This window comes from Lutjanus erythropterus, chromosome 17 (genome assembly GCF_056507025.1).
Source record: "Lutjanus erythropterus isolate fLutEry1 chromosome 17, fLutEry1.hap2, whole genome shotgun sequence".
Lineage (NCBI taxonomy): Eukaryota > Metazoa > Chordata > Actinopteri > Lutjaniformes > Lutjanidae > Lutjanus > Lutjanus erythropterus.
In genome coordinates this window covers 31,280,370-31,295,837 of record NC_139333.1, presented here as the reverse complement: position 1 = coordinate 31,295,837, position 15,468 = coordinate 31,280,370, and the positions used below count along the sequence as shown (strand labels likewise).

The window sequence follows — 15,468 nt, the reverse complement described above, 5'->3', positions numbered from 1 at the left end:
GTCAACTTTGTCGCCCAACTCTGAGAAAGAGAAGAGAATCACCCAGTCTTTCCCTGTCGATTAATACAAAATTTAATTTATACTATTCAACTAGTCTATCAGTAAGAAAATACTCAGAAAACAGTTAAAATTGAACACAGCTTACAAATTGATAATGTTAAACACTTTCCAAAAAATACTGTTTATTAAGAGCCATTTGAAACAGTTGCAGAATCATAGTTTAAATGTGTTGTGCAGTATGATGAACATTGCAAATTAACCTACAAAACAAGCAATAGGTCACGAAATGTGTCACCTTTTCAGACCAAAAAGGATCAGTGTGTGGGGTTAAACAACATTGTTTACCTGGAGCTGACGTTAGTGTCCAGTCGAGTGGTTATGGATCAGATTATTCTGTCACAGTCTGCAATCAACTTCATTTCCATTTTCTATATCAAAATGCTGCGAAACCGCGCTGATTTTACAAGCTGTCATCTGTCCAACTCTGGTGATTAAAAACATCCAGGATTGGGTGGGACATCAGGGCAGACGCGGTGGGCGAGAGGGGCTGCTGTCTGATGAGGCTGCAGTCCTGACTAGTGGCCGGTGGTTGCATAACACCTTAGAGGCAACTGTAACTGGCATTGTACATGAATAAAATATTGATAAACAGTTAAACCGACTAATATTTCTGGTTTGCGGTAAGACTGCAGCTAACAATTATTTTTATCACATCATCATTTCATTTCATTATTTTCATCATGTTTGGTCTGTAAAATGGTGAAAAACATTGAGCATTGTCTTCCAAAGCCCAAGTTGACATCCTCAAATGTCTTATGTCCAAAACACAAAGATATTTTGTTTACTGTCATAAGAAGACTCAATAAATTAGATAATATTTACATTTGAGAAGCTGTAATTAGAAAATTTGGACACTTTAAGATTAAAAAAAATGACTCAAAACCATTAATGAATTATCAAAATAGTTGGTGATTAATTTAACAATGGATTAATAATTGATTTATCGTTGCAGCTTTATTACCAGTTACTTGAGCAGAAGACAGTTGCTAGAAGGTGCAGCTAGACTGCAGAAGTATTATTTTTGTTTTTGAGGATGGAACAATTTCACACACATACAAGGAGGCTAGACATATACAAATAATTTATTTTACAATTGACTGTTAAGACTTTATGCTATTGATTTCTGAAGCACTTCCTAAACAGTAAAAAAGCGAGTTCATATTTATCTGACTGCTTGTATTCATTGATGAAAAAGTAGCCATGTGCCGTAATATAGAAAATTGAGGATGCAATGCATCGTGAAGCATCGTGAAATCGAATCGAATCAATCGTTGACAGGATAATCGTAATCGAATCGTGAGATCAATGAAGATGCACAGTCCTAGTACTGTAGCACTGCAGTACATTACTCCTACACAAGTTTTGGAAAAAAGTATATCGTCACCACTACTTGGCAGGGCAAACCAGAGGTTCAACAGACCTATACCAGGGTCTCCATAGGTCCTAAAATCATTCCAAAAATATTCCATTTAAAAATCTAAAACTAAGGCCTTAAAAGTATTACATTTTGTGAACATAGAAATATATAAATACCATAACATCATAAATAACTGTCAAATGCACATCATTTTGGTGTAATTTGTTACCATGCTGTAGCCTCGCCCTTCTCTGTGTCAGTGCAGCTCATCCATCCACACACACACACACATGCACACAGACTCTTCTACAGACTGTAGTTCCTACATGAAACTAATCACAACAAGGTGTGTGGATTATCTTGGGTAAGTGGGTCATGATTTTTGGAAAGAGACACTGGTTTGGATTTTTTCAAATGTATTGTTTCGGTGTTTTGAGCACAACAAGCCAAGTGACATTTAGGCCTGTTATACTGGAGAGAGGGCCGACTTCTCTACAGCTGATATCTCCAAAACATCTGCAACTCACACCAAAACTATCAAGATGGATAAATAGCACTACAGGCCAGGGGAACAATATGTATTTTTGATTTGGGGGTGGACTGTCCCATTAAACACAAAACAAAATGAACCACTGCCTTGAATCTTTCCATGTATCATGAAGTCATGACACAGTGTTTTGATAATGTGATGTGTATCAATATTTTCTTACACCTCTAATGAATAGCTATATATAATGTCTCAGGAGATCCAACAATGAAAATTTTTAATAAGTTTATGCATTCAGTCTCACAAGTATAAGTATGATCCACAAATTTAAATTAACATGACCCAAACACAAGCACAATCTACATATATGCATCACTTCATGATTCAGGTCATGAGTAATCCATATTAAGTGTGAGGAGTTTATCTAATGTTATCGTTCTGTTGTAAGTCCATTTTCTCTCCCTACTTAATGGAAGAATTTGATCAAAAAGATATTCAATTAAAGCTCCATCCTCAAGTCCTAATCAAATCTTTCCAGCTCATCCACTGCTTATCCGGCTTTGATTGAACTTCATTTTTACCCCATGAACTTCATGTTTGGCCGTATTTACATGCCTGTCTAAAGAGGGGAGGGGAGTTCACTTTGGACAGGAAAATAATGACCCTTTCTTGTTCATTACTGTGGACCAAAGGAAGAGGCCATTCACTGGCAGGACAATTGACCCTCAGTGTGCCCTTGTTCACAACAAGGCCCCCTCACTGCGGCTCTGTCACGGCCCACAGCCAATCCAAGGCAATTAGACCATGCCGGCCACCTTGTGGGATTTGTGTGTGTGTGGAGTGTACGTGGGCACTAATGACATAGCCTATACACTTACTATAAATTGGAATGTGTTTGTATGGCGCAAATGCACATTATTATCTGTACTGTATGTGCTGATGCCCCGGTCACATTCTGTTCAATGTCCGGCCACTTGCAGCCTTTGTGTCCTCCATCCTGGTGCTCTGCACTCTGACAAACCTTTTCACTGTACAGTTTATGAGGCTGTCTTCTGTTCATGTGTATACAACACATTTTACACTCACTGACCGACCAATTAGATCCCTTCACAGGCTGCCTATCAGCCTAATGATGGGAGCTCAGCACACTGACCCAAGGCTGAACCCTTGTGATGTTTGCACAATATGAAAGACCACGATATCTTTATAACACAGGTGGCCCAATGTCCGCTGCCAATAAAATATCACACTGCACTGCATGCAATGAGTTAGACATACACCATGTAGCTCTTTGACTCCTCTGTTAGGCCTTAAATGTGAGCAATTGACCCTTCACTAAGCACTGTCCTCCTTAGTTACTGTTACTGTCCATTCTCACACTGCATTTGTGCAGTTTACGATGATAACCGTGGCAAATTTAATATCAAAATTGAGTAATTGTTGTAGCATGAGGTCTTTGATTCCTTAGACATATAAACAAAAGCTTCTGATTTCTGGCTGATGACGGTGGGTTTTGTCGGCTAAAATAATGACTTACAAGCAGATGACACCCCCCAGATTTTTTCATTTTCAAGTTTGTTGCAGGGATAGATGATAATATTTTTAAGCACTTGCCCCACAAGCCACTAAGCGTATAAATTTGTGGACCTAAGTACATTTTTGTTGGCCCAAATGTGCACTTGTCCACTTCACCCATGAATTGTGATGTGGTGTTTCTGATGAAAAACAAGCTCAACTTCTCGGTGCCACACACCACAGTACATTACGGTCTTAGATATGTCAGATTTATTCTTGAACTTTTGTTACAATTCACGTTTTTTCATAACTTCATACTGTTTGTCTATGCAGATACTATGCTGCATTGAAAACCATGGAGCAGCTGGAGAAGGTCTACATCCCCAGGTAGGATTATACCATCAAGACTCTGAAAAGATTGTAGCATGGACAGGTTGGATTCAGAACAGTTCTAGTATATTCCATCACTGACTCAGAGTTACAGTAAATCACACAAGAATGATGTCAGTAGAAACCTCTCAAAGCACATCTCAAACTTGATTAAGGAAGCAATGATGCCATCTGATGGGAACTGCTTTCAGTCTTAGAGTATTCTATTTAGAGAAATTAAGAAGAATCTCATATCATGCTGGAAGTGTTACTAATACAGCCTGATTGATGTGCAAGCCTAATATAGCCTTGAATTGCATTCTTTTTCACATAAAATGCAGGGTTCTTATGGGTGCTGGAAATATAATAATGAAATTATATCATGGAAGATAATTTTGGTTGTTTACACCACAATATCACCTGATTTAATGTGATGAAGAAATGAAATAAGGACTAATCAGGTATCAGTAATAAGCTTTGCCTGTGTGCCCCGGGTAGTAAAATGCCACGTTGGGCTAATAAATCAGTTAAACATGAAAGTTTTTTTTTTTATTTGCAACAAATGGCACAAAATGCTGTTTTTGGCCTCTCAAGTATAGACATTTTCCACTTTTCTTTTGTTTATTATTATATTAATCTGGATATCTTTGGGTTCTGAAAAACTGGGATGACATTTCCACAAATTTTTGAAATTTCATAGACGTTGGAGCCCTATATTAAACATGACAATTAACTTTAGTCTCTGTTATTTGATAACTGCTAATAAAGAGAACAATTTCTACAGGAGCAAGTAAAAATTGACTTTAGGCAAGAAAATATTTGACCTACTTACCCATCCGGCTGAGTGCAATAAAACATCAATGTTGCACACTGCTAATCATTTTGAGCACATGTATAGAGAGTATATAAATATGTCATTTACCACAGCTGTAAGTTGCTGGAAAAGCTTTGAAATCCATCCATCCATCCATTGTCTTCCGCTTATCCGGGGCCGGGTCGCGGGGGCAGCAGTCTGAGCTTTGAAATGCACCTTGAAAATGCTTGTAAAGTGTGTGAATTTGACTTTGGGAAAGGTGTATGAATATTAGATATTGCTGGGTAGATTGAACAGTACTTCTTAAAGTGGACATATTAACTGGACTTGTGCTGTGTCCCCTCCAGGGTCAGTCAGTACAGGTTCTGTCAGATCATGGCTGAAAACCTGCCTAGACTGAGAGAAGAGATCAAGGAGATCTCCATGTCAGACCTCAAGGACTTCCTGGAGAGCATCAGAAAACACTCCGACAAGGTTGGAGAGACTGCCATGAGACAAGTATGAGAGTTTCTATTTTTTTAATAATTCACACAATAGCTGTAAAAAAAGGGTTATCAGTTCATTCATCTGTGCGTGTGTATGTGTGTTGTTTGTCCCTCTAGGCACAGCAACACAGGACCTTTAACAGTGCAGTTGCCAAGCAGGCCAGTATGGGCCACTACACCAAGCCTGTGTACTCTCTGAACGGACGGACACACGCTCACACTCACAACGGCCTGATGATGGATGATGACACAGGAGATGAGGAGGAGGCAGATGAGGAGGTGAGGAAATATTGTATGTAGTTAGGTGTGACAGAAAGCCATGATACTGAAATATTTATATTGTAGAAATACAATGTATACGTAGCCTCAGAGTACAGAGTGTTGAAAAGGCAGGTGGAGCTGACTTTTTCTGTTATGTTCTGGAAATATCTTGTCTTTCTCAGTAGTGAGACCATATATAATGGATAATCAATGAGTAGGTTTGCATCAAACTGTTTAACACACACCTACAAGTTGATTATCCTGCTTATACCCTGTGGTCATTTTTCAACAACATGAAATAAAAGCATTCACAGCATTTGGTGAAAGTTTTGGCCTCAAAATCTAAACTTATGAAGCAAGATTTTACTGTTGTCATGACAACATATACTTCTGGTACCTTTTACAACCAATCTCAGCTGGCTTGCCGCAGTTGATAATGAGTAACACTGCTTCTGAACTAGAGGCGATGCAAGTGAACAACTGTTCTCTGTGGTGTGAGCTTCAACAGCTGTGCGCTTTAATGTTGCTATGGTTACATGTTGGTTAGCGGATGAATTTCAAACAGTGATTAAACTTGAGCTGAACTATGTGTTTTTGCACACCTGCACACCTGTTGCCCAATCAGAAAAGAGTATTCACCCAGAGTGTGGTATGAATGTGTGTATTTGAGTCCTGATGAGAAAGTGAGTCTGTTGTCATGTTGTATAATGAAGAGCTTCATTTTCATAAGTTGATGTATTTAGCACTGCTGAGTGAACGTAGAGAAAATGTTTTATGTGACAGTGATCACATCTCCTCTTCTATGCGTGACAGATTCTTACGGCTCAGGACCTGGTGGACTTCTCACCTGTCTACAGGTGTTTGCATATTTACACTGTGCTGGTAGGTTTCTTTTCTGTAACACACTCATCCAAAAACAGGATCATAGTAAGGACATGGTGTAGCAGCAGTATGATTCCAGAATTTAACATGATGAATAAATGACATCTTCACTGACCTGTTTTGTAGGACTTGTGCTCTATTGAGGCAGCACACATTGTTAGACGTGATTGTTAAATGTGAGAAGACTCAAACAGAAACTAAATAAAATAAAGACTGCAACTATTTTTAGAATATACAACTCCTGATTTTAAAAAAGTTGACATGTTGTGTAAAACATAAATAGAATGCAGCAAATCCTTTTCTACCTATATTCAGTTGAATACAGTTCAAACTGTTTGTCTTTTTGCTTTTTGTAAATATACTGCATATATACACTTATTCTGACTGTGTCTGCAGGGTGACCGAGAAACATTTGAGAACTACTACAGGAAACAGAGGAAGAAACAGGCCCGTCTGGTGCTGCAGCCACAAGCTAACATGGTGAGCAACATACAAACAGGCTCAGATAGCATCACAGCTCATGGCTAATATAGTAGAGTATCATGAAACACACATTATTCACATTAATTCACTACATCTGTAGCCTTCACCTGACTTCAGCTCTATTCTGTAGGCTAAAATGGATGAAAATGCTTTGATGCACAGAATGTTGATTGTTAGCTGCAGAATACCTGCGGTATTAAAAAAGTATTGATTTTATAAAATCTAAATTTAATGCCTTAAAAGTCTTGAATTTTGTTATATATATAGTATACAGATAGTATACAGATAGTACTGTAACACCCTTTAGATTTTGACATATTGAGTTGTTTTAGTGACCTTGCTTGTGTAAACATTACTGTTGCTGCTCTAGAAACAATTTGTTCTTTTTAATATATTCAATTATGATCCTATTCTGAATTTATTTATTTATTTATGTTTTTTAAGAGCAATTAATAATAATAATAATAAAAAAACAGAAACCTGAAAGTGCTGTTTTCAAAGTGGCAGCAGAATCCAAAACACGAGTGATCCTAATCCAGGCAATATGAATGTGAGTATTAAAATGATCTAATAAACAATGGAGGTACCCTGAGTTGTGTGAGTAAACAAATAATGCAGCAATAAACAGATGCTACCACTTGAGATTAATATTTTGTGAATTAACTTATGGATAAATATACCATGTCTTTGTTGCCCCTAGTGGTAGCATCAAAAAAGGCAAAGATGGCAAATGGCAATGCATGCTTCTACTCCCATGTTAAACTCCTATGGTTAACAGTCTGTGTTGAACATGTTGGCCAAAGTGCAGTCTTGGAACCCATTACCTTTGACAATTTAGCTTTTTATTACCCTCAGTGCTGGTGACACTTGTGGTGTCTGTCCATTTTTTCCATAACTCAAGAATTCATATGCTGATTATGACAAAACTTCACACAGGTCAACGTCACTGTGACATCATAATGTTCAGCTCTCTATCAGTCCTCTGTCCTCTGTAAAAATAGTCTGTAAGTGAAGACAGCATCTCTCTGCCTGGAAATTATTCACTGGAATCACACGTCTATATAGTGAAAACTTCCATTTCACAAAATATACTTAATACCATTATGACATTCCGTCAGAGACTTCACTACATATATTTTCTGTGTCTCGGCAGACATGGATGTAAATTGCAACTTGACTGGTTGGTGGAGGCAAACAACCGCAAGCCTCCAACTCCATTCTCGTGTCTCAAGTTGCTAATCGGACTGTAAACACTCAGTGTTTACCGTTACCCTCTATCTGGATGTCCACTGGCTACACTGGAAGCAGATACACTGGCTGTTGTCCACAGAGGCTAAATCGTTGTCAGATTATAGCCAGTACATTCTCAGATAACCAACAATAACCTGGTATACTGCCAGAATGAGTTGATAGATTATGTAGTAAAATAGAATTTCCATATATTTAAATAAAAGCACAAAGGGGGGGGATGAACAGTAAAATATACTCAAGTATCCAAAATTAAAGTACTTTGACTGTTACTAAATATAATATATATATATGGACACTGTTAAAAATGAAAATGTAATTATTGTTATTTCTTGTTTTAACTTGTTTAGCAACCAGCTGTCACATTTTGGGTGTTGGAATCTAATCAACAATGATAATATGCAAATCAGTCCTTACTCACAAATGCAATGCCACACAATAATAACATATATAAATACATTGTAGTATATATTATGCATTCATGTTGTCTGATTAAACATGACTTTGTGTGTGTGTGTGTGTGTGTGTGTGTGTGTGTGTGTGTGTGTGTGTGTGTGTGTGTGTGAGTCCAGCATGAGACAGTAGAAGGCTACAGAAGATACTTCAATCAGATTGTAGGGTAAGATATTCCTCTCAGTGGCTTTTACATCACATTCTGCTGAAACTCTGTTGTGTTTGTTTCAGTTTGAACATAAATAAAGTACTGAGATGTGTGTGTGTGTTTTCTCTGTGTGTGTTGTCAGGTTCTTTGTAGTGGAGGACCACATCCTCCACGCCACGCAGGGGCTCGTGACCAGAGCTTTCACTGATGAGCTGTGGAACATGGCCCTGTCCAAGATCATCGCTGTGCTCCGCACTCACTCTGTAGGCACACACACACACTCATGCATGAACACACACAAACACACACACACACACACACACACACACACACACACAGAGCCAGCAGGGAGTGGGCTGTGAATGAGAAGGAGACTGAGAGTTAATAGAGATAATAGAGCCTGCTGTGGATCTATTTATACTGGAAGAAGCTTCATTCACTGGCTGATACGCATGCACACACACACACACACACACACACACACACACACACACACACACACACTGTGGAGGTCAGTGCACCCACAAACACACTAATGATGTCACCCTCAAGAGAAGAGGTCAAAACACACATACGCATGCAGCCAAAGAGGAGGTCATTGGGGCCTTAATGAGAGACAGATTGCAACAATAACAGCAGATTAAGGAGGCATATTCCTGACCGCTGGGCTCCAGTCAGTTGTAAATGACCCAGAGGATTATGCAAACAGGCCAGAGAATGGGCCGCTCAGCGTGGGGCGAGAGGACTAACAAAGGCCCCGGTCTCCCCCCTGGCCTGTCGCCCCTCTGCTGGGCCACGACACAGGCAGCTCCACACTGCCAGGGTCCTGCCCTCACAGCCGCTGCATGGTCAGACCCAGGGATGACATCTTCTTCACAAGCCTGTCCACGAATCAGTCCACTGCTAAAACACTGTCAAAATGTCCACAGTTTTATGATCAATAAAAAAGGGTGGTCATACTGTTGGTTCTTAGAAAAAATCACAAATCCTTCACAACACAACTGTTGTTACTTCTATTCGTTCATGTACATGAATTACAACACATTAGAAGAGTACACAGACAACATGTCAGATTCACATGCGGTATTGATCAGTAATTTGTAGATATAGACCAGTGTTTCTCAAATGGCAGTATTATTAACCCTTAGAGTACTTTAGAGTGTGTTTCCCAAACTTTATTTCAGGAGACCTACTTTTTGAAATGATAAACCATTGTGTTCACAACAGTCTCTACCAGTAAATCTTGGGAGAGGTAATTTGTGTATAAATGAAAGTTCCTGATCATTTTTACTGCTTTCTGCATCACCTTATATTATTTGGCTGCACGCATATACACATGTTGAATACATTATAAATGAGAAATAAATGCATTTGGGCTGAGACAACATGTTGTTTCATCATTGCCAAGAAAACAAACCCAGACAAAAGTTTAGACAACTCAAAATTTCAAGGCAACTTACTGTAATAGATTTTTAAGTTTTGAATCAAACTCAAACTCTTGATGATGTGCTTTTCTTCTTTAGATAAACTTGAATCTTTGAAGTTTAGAAACTCAAAAAATTTGTTTACACTGAGCTATGAACCATTATTGAGCTATAATCATTATCTGGGTGCTTGGAAATGAAATGGTTTCAGTAAAACAACATACACATTTTAAATGCTTTATAAAAGATATACTGTAGAAATAAATCTTAAGTTTTGCAGAATTTCTTCCATGGTCTGTTATTTATTTGGTGACCCACCTGTGGGTGACGACCCAGTGTTTGGGAACAACTGCTTTAGAGAACCACTAGGAGTTCTGCAGGGGGTACACAAGATTTTTTTTAAATGCTAATCAGTCATGCACAATTCCGAAAATAATGATACTATTTTAAGTTCAATAAGAATATAAATATATGTTCATTAAGCCACATTTTATATTCAATATCTCTATTCTCAGTAGAATTTATAAATAATGAAAACAGTTCAAGAAATCAACAAACACAATCACATCACACAGTTTTGTGTTTAAATGATGAAATAAAGAAAATAGATTTGTGGTTGAACTGTAGAAGAAATACATCTGGAAACAAGGAGAAAAAAGTGAAAAGGAAAGAGAAAACAGAGCCAACAAACTACTGCAAGAATTAGGACGAATGTTTCAATGGGATTTACCTCAGCAGACTCTACCTCTTTATACATTTAACCAAAACAAAAAAAAATCTCAAATGAGCTTCAGTTAATAATTATTTTCATTATTGATTAATCAATTAGTTGTTCGGCCCTTGAAGTGTAAGAAGAATCATAAGTCATAAGTCATAGAATGGTTAAAAATGTTGTTCACATGTCTTGTTTTGTCCACAACTCAAAGATATTCAGTTTACTGTCAGAGAGGAATAAAGAAACCAGAAAATATTCACATTTAAGAAGCTGAAACCAGAGAATGTGAACATTTTCTTAAAAAATGACAGAGCTGTTGTTTTTAGTCAGTTTATCAAAATAGTTGGCAGTTAATTCAGTAGTTGACAGCTAATCAATAAATGGACTAATCACTGCAGCTGTATTTGAGACCCACTGTTACAGACTAATAAAACTGTCTGAAGTGCTGAGGTACATTCCTGCCACTGCTGTGATTTGCTGCTGTTTAGTCCCGTCTCCAGCTGATTGCTGCTGTGTGTATGTGTGTGTCTGAGTAAACAAAGAGGCAGGCGGACGCTGCTCTACGTCAAATCTCAGCCTGTGTTCATTTACTCTGTTGATTTACACACTCCTACGTTTGGCAGGATCCTTGTGTCAGTGTCAGGGGACTCAACTGTGCTGCTTTCAGGGTCATAAATCACTCTGCACTCCAGAAAAATGGAGGCACTTTGTTGGTGTTGATTAACCCTTGGCTAAGTCCCTCCCCCCTTAGTTACTGTTGCTACTCATGTCAAGCTTTCTTTTGTAGCACTTCATGTACGCAGTTTAGAATGATAACTGTGGAAGATTTGCTTCTTGAAATCACAGGAATTTGAGTTGACTTTGCTCACTCAAAAAAACTGAATTTCCCCCAAGTGGGACTAAAAAAGAACGCTCTTCTTCTTTGTATTCTTCATTCACTATTTCCTCTTACATAGGGAATATCTGTACTCAAGTAGAAGTACTGTTACATTACTCAAATATGTCTCAATTATAAGTAAAACTACTGGTAAATATTTTTGTGAAAAACTACTGAGTACTAATCACATTTATTGTTCAATTTTTGCTGTTTAATGTAGTAGCAAGAATTCAATCAAAAGGGGGTTCTGTTTCTCCAAATCTTCAGTCTAAATTAGAGCTGCAATAATTAGATGATTGATCAATTTGTTGATTGAAAGAAAATAAGTTGCCATTTTGATAACTGATTAATTGTTTCAGTCATTTTGGATTCAAAAATGTAAAATGTTGCAGCTCCTTAAATGTGAGGATTTGCTGCTCAATCAAAGGTTTTGGGCTGTTGGTTGGACAAAAGAAGACATTTGAAGACGTCACTTTGGGAAACTGATGAGCAGTTTTTACTTTTTTCAATGTTTTATAGTGAGAGCAGACAAACATAAAACCTAAAAACCTAAAATGTTCAGCTCTGTAAGTTGTTGTTCAGGGGAGGAAATTAACAAGTGATCATTTGTTTTTTAATTAAACTGCTGGGAGAAATGGGAAAAGTCATTTTGTTTGTTATTTCACTTCCTCGCACAGTGTTATGACTCATAGACATTTTTTAGTAATGATTATCATATCAGCGTTGCTGCTGTTGTCATAGCTACATAAACACATGTTTAACTTGTGATAATTGTTTGCTGATTGTGATGTTTGTGGCCTGCAGTCATACTGTGATGACCCAGACCTGGTCCTGGAGCTCAAAAACCTCATTGTGATCTTCGCTGACACGCTGCAGGTTGGTTCTGAGTTGGATGTCATTCGATCAGCTTGTAACTATGAAGTGTGTTAAAGAACTGAGATGAACACACTTTATTTTCTGTGTGTGTGTGTGTGTGTGTGTGTGTGTGCAGGGTTATGGTTTCCCAGTGAACCGGCTGTTTGACCTGCTGTTTGAGGTCAGAGACCAGTACAATGAGACTCTGCTGAAGAAGTGGGCACTGGTTTTCAGGTGAGCTTTTCTCTCATGTGACTGTAACTGCATTTGTGTTCATCATTTTATATGTGACATATTCACATGAAACAAAGCAGGTAGTTACGATCGTATCTCACATCAACTGATAGTACATCATTTTAGAGTGTTTCTGTCCATTTCAACTTTCATTTCAACAACTTAATCTACATGTAAGATGCATGGAGAAGAGAATACAGTCTTCAAAGATCAAAATGGCAGCAATGCCTCTAGAAGACCACTGTGTTGACCCTAACACAAGGGTCTTATGGGTGCAGGAAAACCTTGAAAGTGCTTGAATTTTAATGAAGTGTTTTCAAAGTTCGAAAGTGCTTTGACTTAGGATCAAGTTCAGTGCTGTATAAACCAACAGCAGTATTTTAAAATCAAGTCTTTGGCTGACAGGAAGCCAGTGTAAAGAGCTCGGAGCTGGTGTGATGTTATCTACTTTTCTGGTCTGAGTGAGAACACAAGCAGCAGCGCTCTGAATCAGCTACAGCTGCCTGATAGATTTTTTTTAGAGAGACCTGTAGCAGAAAACTGTTAGAGTCAGCGTCCAGTCAGCTGAAGATAAATGCATGGACAGGTTTTTCCAAATCCTTCTGAGACATAAGTTCTTTAATCTTTGATCTGTTCTTCAGGTCCATGACCACACCAAGATTTCTGTCATGGTTTGTGGTTTTTAACATTACTGATTGAAGCTGAAGACTGGCCTTTAATCTTTCATCCTTGGCTCCAAAAACAATAACTTCCTGATTTGTTCAATGCAATGTGTACAAGTACATGTCTCCATAACAATTGTGGTAACATCTTAAAGCACATGATGAAGTACAAGTACAACCACAGCATATTGTCATCTTTCATGAAATCTGATGAAAACACACTGTACTGTTGGAATATTTGTGAAAAAGAGAGAAATATTCTCAGAGCTCTGATAATCATAACAAAATGTGAGTGTGCACAAACACGCAAATAAATACATGTGTTGTTTTCCACAGGGAGATCTTTGAGTTGGACAACTACAGTCCCATCCCAGTGGAGACGGAGGAAGAGTATAAACTAGTGGTCAGCCGCTTCCCCTTCCACGATGCTGAGATAGAGAAGGTGACAAGTTCTAGTCCCAGAGCTTAACAGACCTATACATCCAAAGCGAAAGTTGGGCCTCAGCAAATATCCACAAAGAAGTTATTAGGACAGTATTCAATGTGATTATGATCACAAAAGAAAGGATGAAACTTAAACTGGCTCAGTGTGTCAACCCCAAGTTACATTCTTTGCAAAACTTTCAACTGGTCTGGTAGAAATGACATGTGATACTCGTACGGAGACTGATCGAATTAAATTATTTTTCTTATCTGTTCATCCATGGATCCAAATGTTATGGAAGGCAAGGAAGGTAACAGGATGTAGTCCAAGAGAGGGAACTATTGAGGGAACTTGTATGTTCTTTTGTGATGGTCAGGGTGCTCTGAAACTGCCTACATGAGGCATCAGAAAAAGTCAATCATGGGTGTGTTGGTACTGGAGGCAAACTGGAAAGGACAGCAGAGGAGATGCACACACACACACACACACACACACACACACACACACACACACACACACACACACACACACACACACACACACACACACACACACCAATTTAGCTGTGCTAGAAAGCCACAAAAACTTAAACATGACTATTTTAATGATAGTCAGTGACTAAAAGGTTTGCTGCTGTTTTTATTTACCCTTTTTTGTACTATTAGCCCCTTTTGTTTGTACATGTATGTCTTAATTAAATAGACTTCTTTTGCATGTATCTCAGCCTGTGGTCTTTTGTTAAAGCTAAATTGGTACATGGGTATATCCTCTGATGTCCTTTCAAGTTTGCCTCCAGACACTAAGATAGTTTTTTTGATGCCCCAAGCAGACACAGTTTCATAGCACCCTAACAACTTCCCTATTATCCCAAAACAACATTTTTCCCATCTGACATAATAATTTTGCCCCTCAAACTACACCCTCTTACCTCCCCTACCTTCCACAACATTTGGATCCATAGATGAACAGATAAAAAAAGTCAGTAAAATCCAACATTTCATTTGATCTGTTTTTGTATGAGACATTTTACATGTAATTTCCACAGCACTACCACACTGTGTCAAAGTGTTTCACAGAATGTACCGTCAGGTTGACACTGAACCAGTTTATGTGAACATGAACAGCATTTCTTCAGAAGCAAAGGAATAAGACTTGAATCTATTAACCTGGGCATATATTAAACAATGAGTCAGTCATTTAATACTGTAATTTCCTGTGTTTTGTATGTGTGTAAGCAGCAGGACTTCCCGAAGAAGCTGCCAATGTCCCAGTCTGTCCCTCAGATCTACACACAGGTCAAAGAGTTCATTTACGCCAGCCTCAAGTTCTCAGAGTCACTACACCGCAGGTTGGTCTCACTCAGTACTTACTACATGTTCATTTTTCAGTATGTCCAGGTGGACACTAGCTTCCTTGTCTCTTTGTTTTGCAACTGTGAAATATCTGGACTTGTTGAACATAAATTTTGTTTGTGTTCAGTTCAACAGAGATTGATGACATGTTGCGGAAATCAACCAACCTGCTGCTGACGAGAACGCTCAGCAGCTGTCTGCAAAACCTCATCAAGAAACCTCACATAGGACTGACAGAGGTAGGGACAACACCGCTGTTACTGATATGTCTCTCTCTCACACACACACACACACACGATGTATCCATGTAATTTATCAGTCCCTCCAGGAAGTTGCAATTTTGTGAACACCACAATTAACGCA

General features: G+C 38.4%; 1 protein-coding gene across 2 annotated transcripts in view; it reads left to right on the top strand.

The window, feature by feature from the left end:
* exoc6 (exocyst complex component 6) overlaps nucleotides 1–15,468 on the top strand; it is a 76,239-nt gene that overhangs the window by 30,229 nt on the left and 30,542 nt on the right. For both annotated transcript variants that reach the window (XM_084740092.1, XM_084740091.1), the window contains exons 6-17: nucleotides 3,753–3,806; nucleotides 4,950–5,100; nucleotides 5,205–5,366; nucleotides 6,162–6,230; nucleotides 6,627–6,710; nucleotides 8,534–8,580; nucleotides 8,705–8,825; nucleotides 12,383–12,454; nucleotides 12,570–12,667; nucleotides 13,666–13,771; nucleotides 14,992–15,101; nucleotides 15,233–15,344. In XM_084740092.1, the coding sequence (XP_084596218.1) occupies nucleotides 3,753–3,806; nucleotides 4,950–5,100; nucleotides 5,205–5,366; nucleotides 6,162–6,230; nucleotides 6,627–6,710; nucleotides 8,534–8,580; nucleotides 8,705–8,825; nucleotides 12,383–12,454; nucleotides 12,570–12,667; nucleotides 13,666–13,771; nucleotides 14,992–15,101; nucleotides 15,233–15,344 (1,186 nt within the window). The remainder of the gene's footprint in view (nucleotides 1–3,752; nucleotides 3,807–4,949; nucleotides 5,101–5,204; nucleotides 5,367–6,161; nucleotides 6,231–6,626; nucleotides 6,711–8,533; nucleotides 8,581–8,704; nucleotides 8,826–12,382; nucleotides 12,455–12,569; nucleotides 12,668–13,665; nucleotides 13,772–14,991; nucleotides 15,102–15,232; nucleotides 15,345–15,468) is intronic.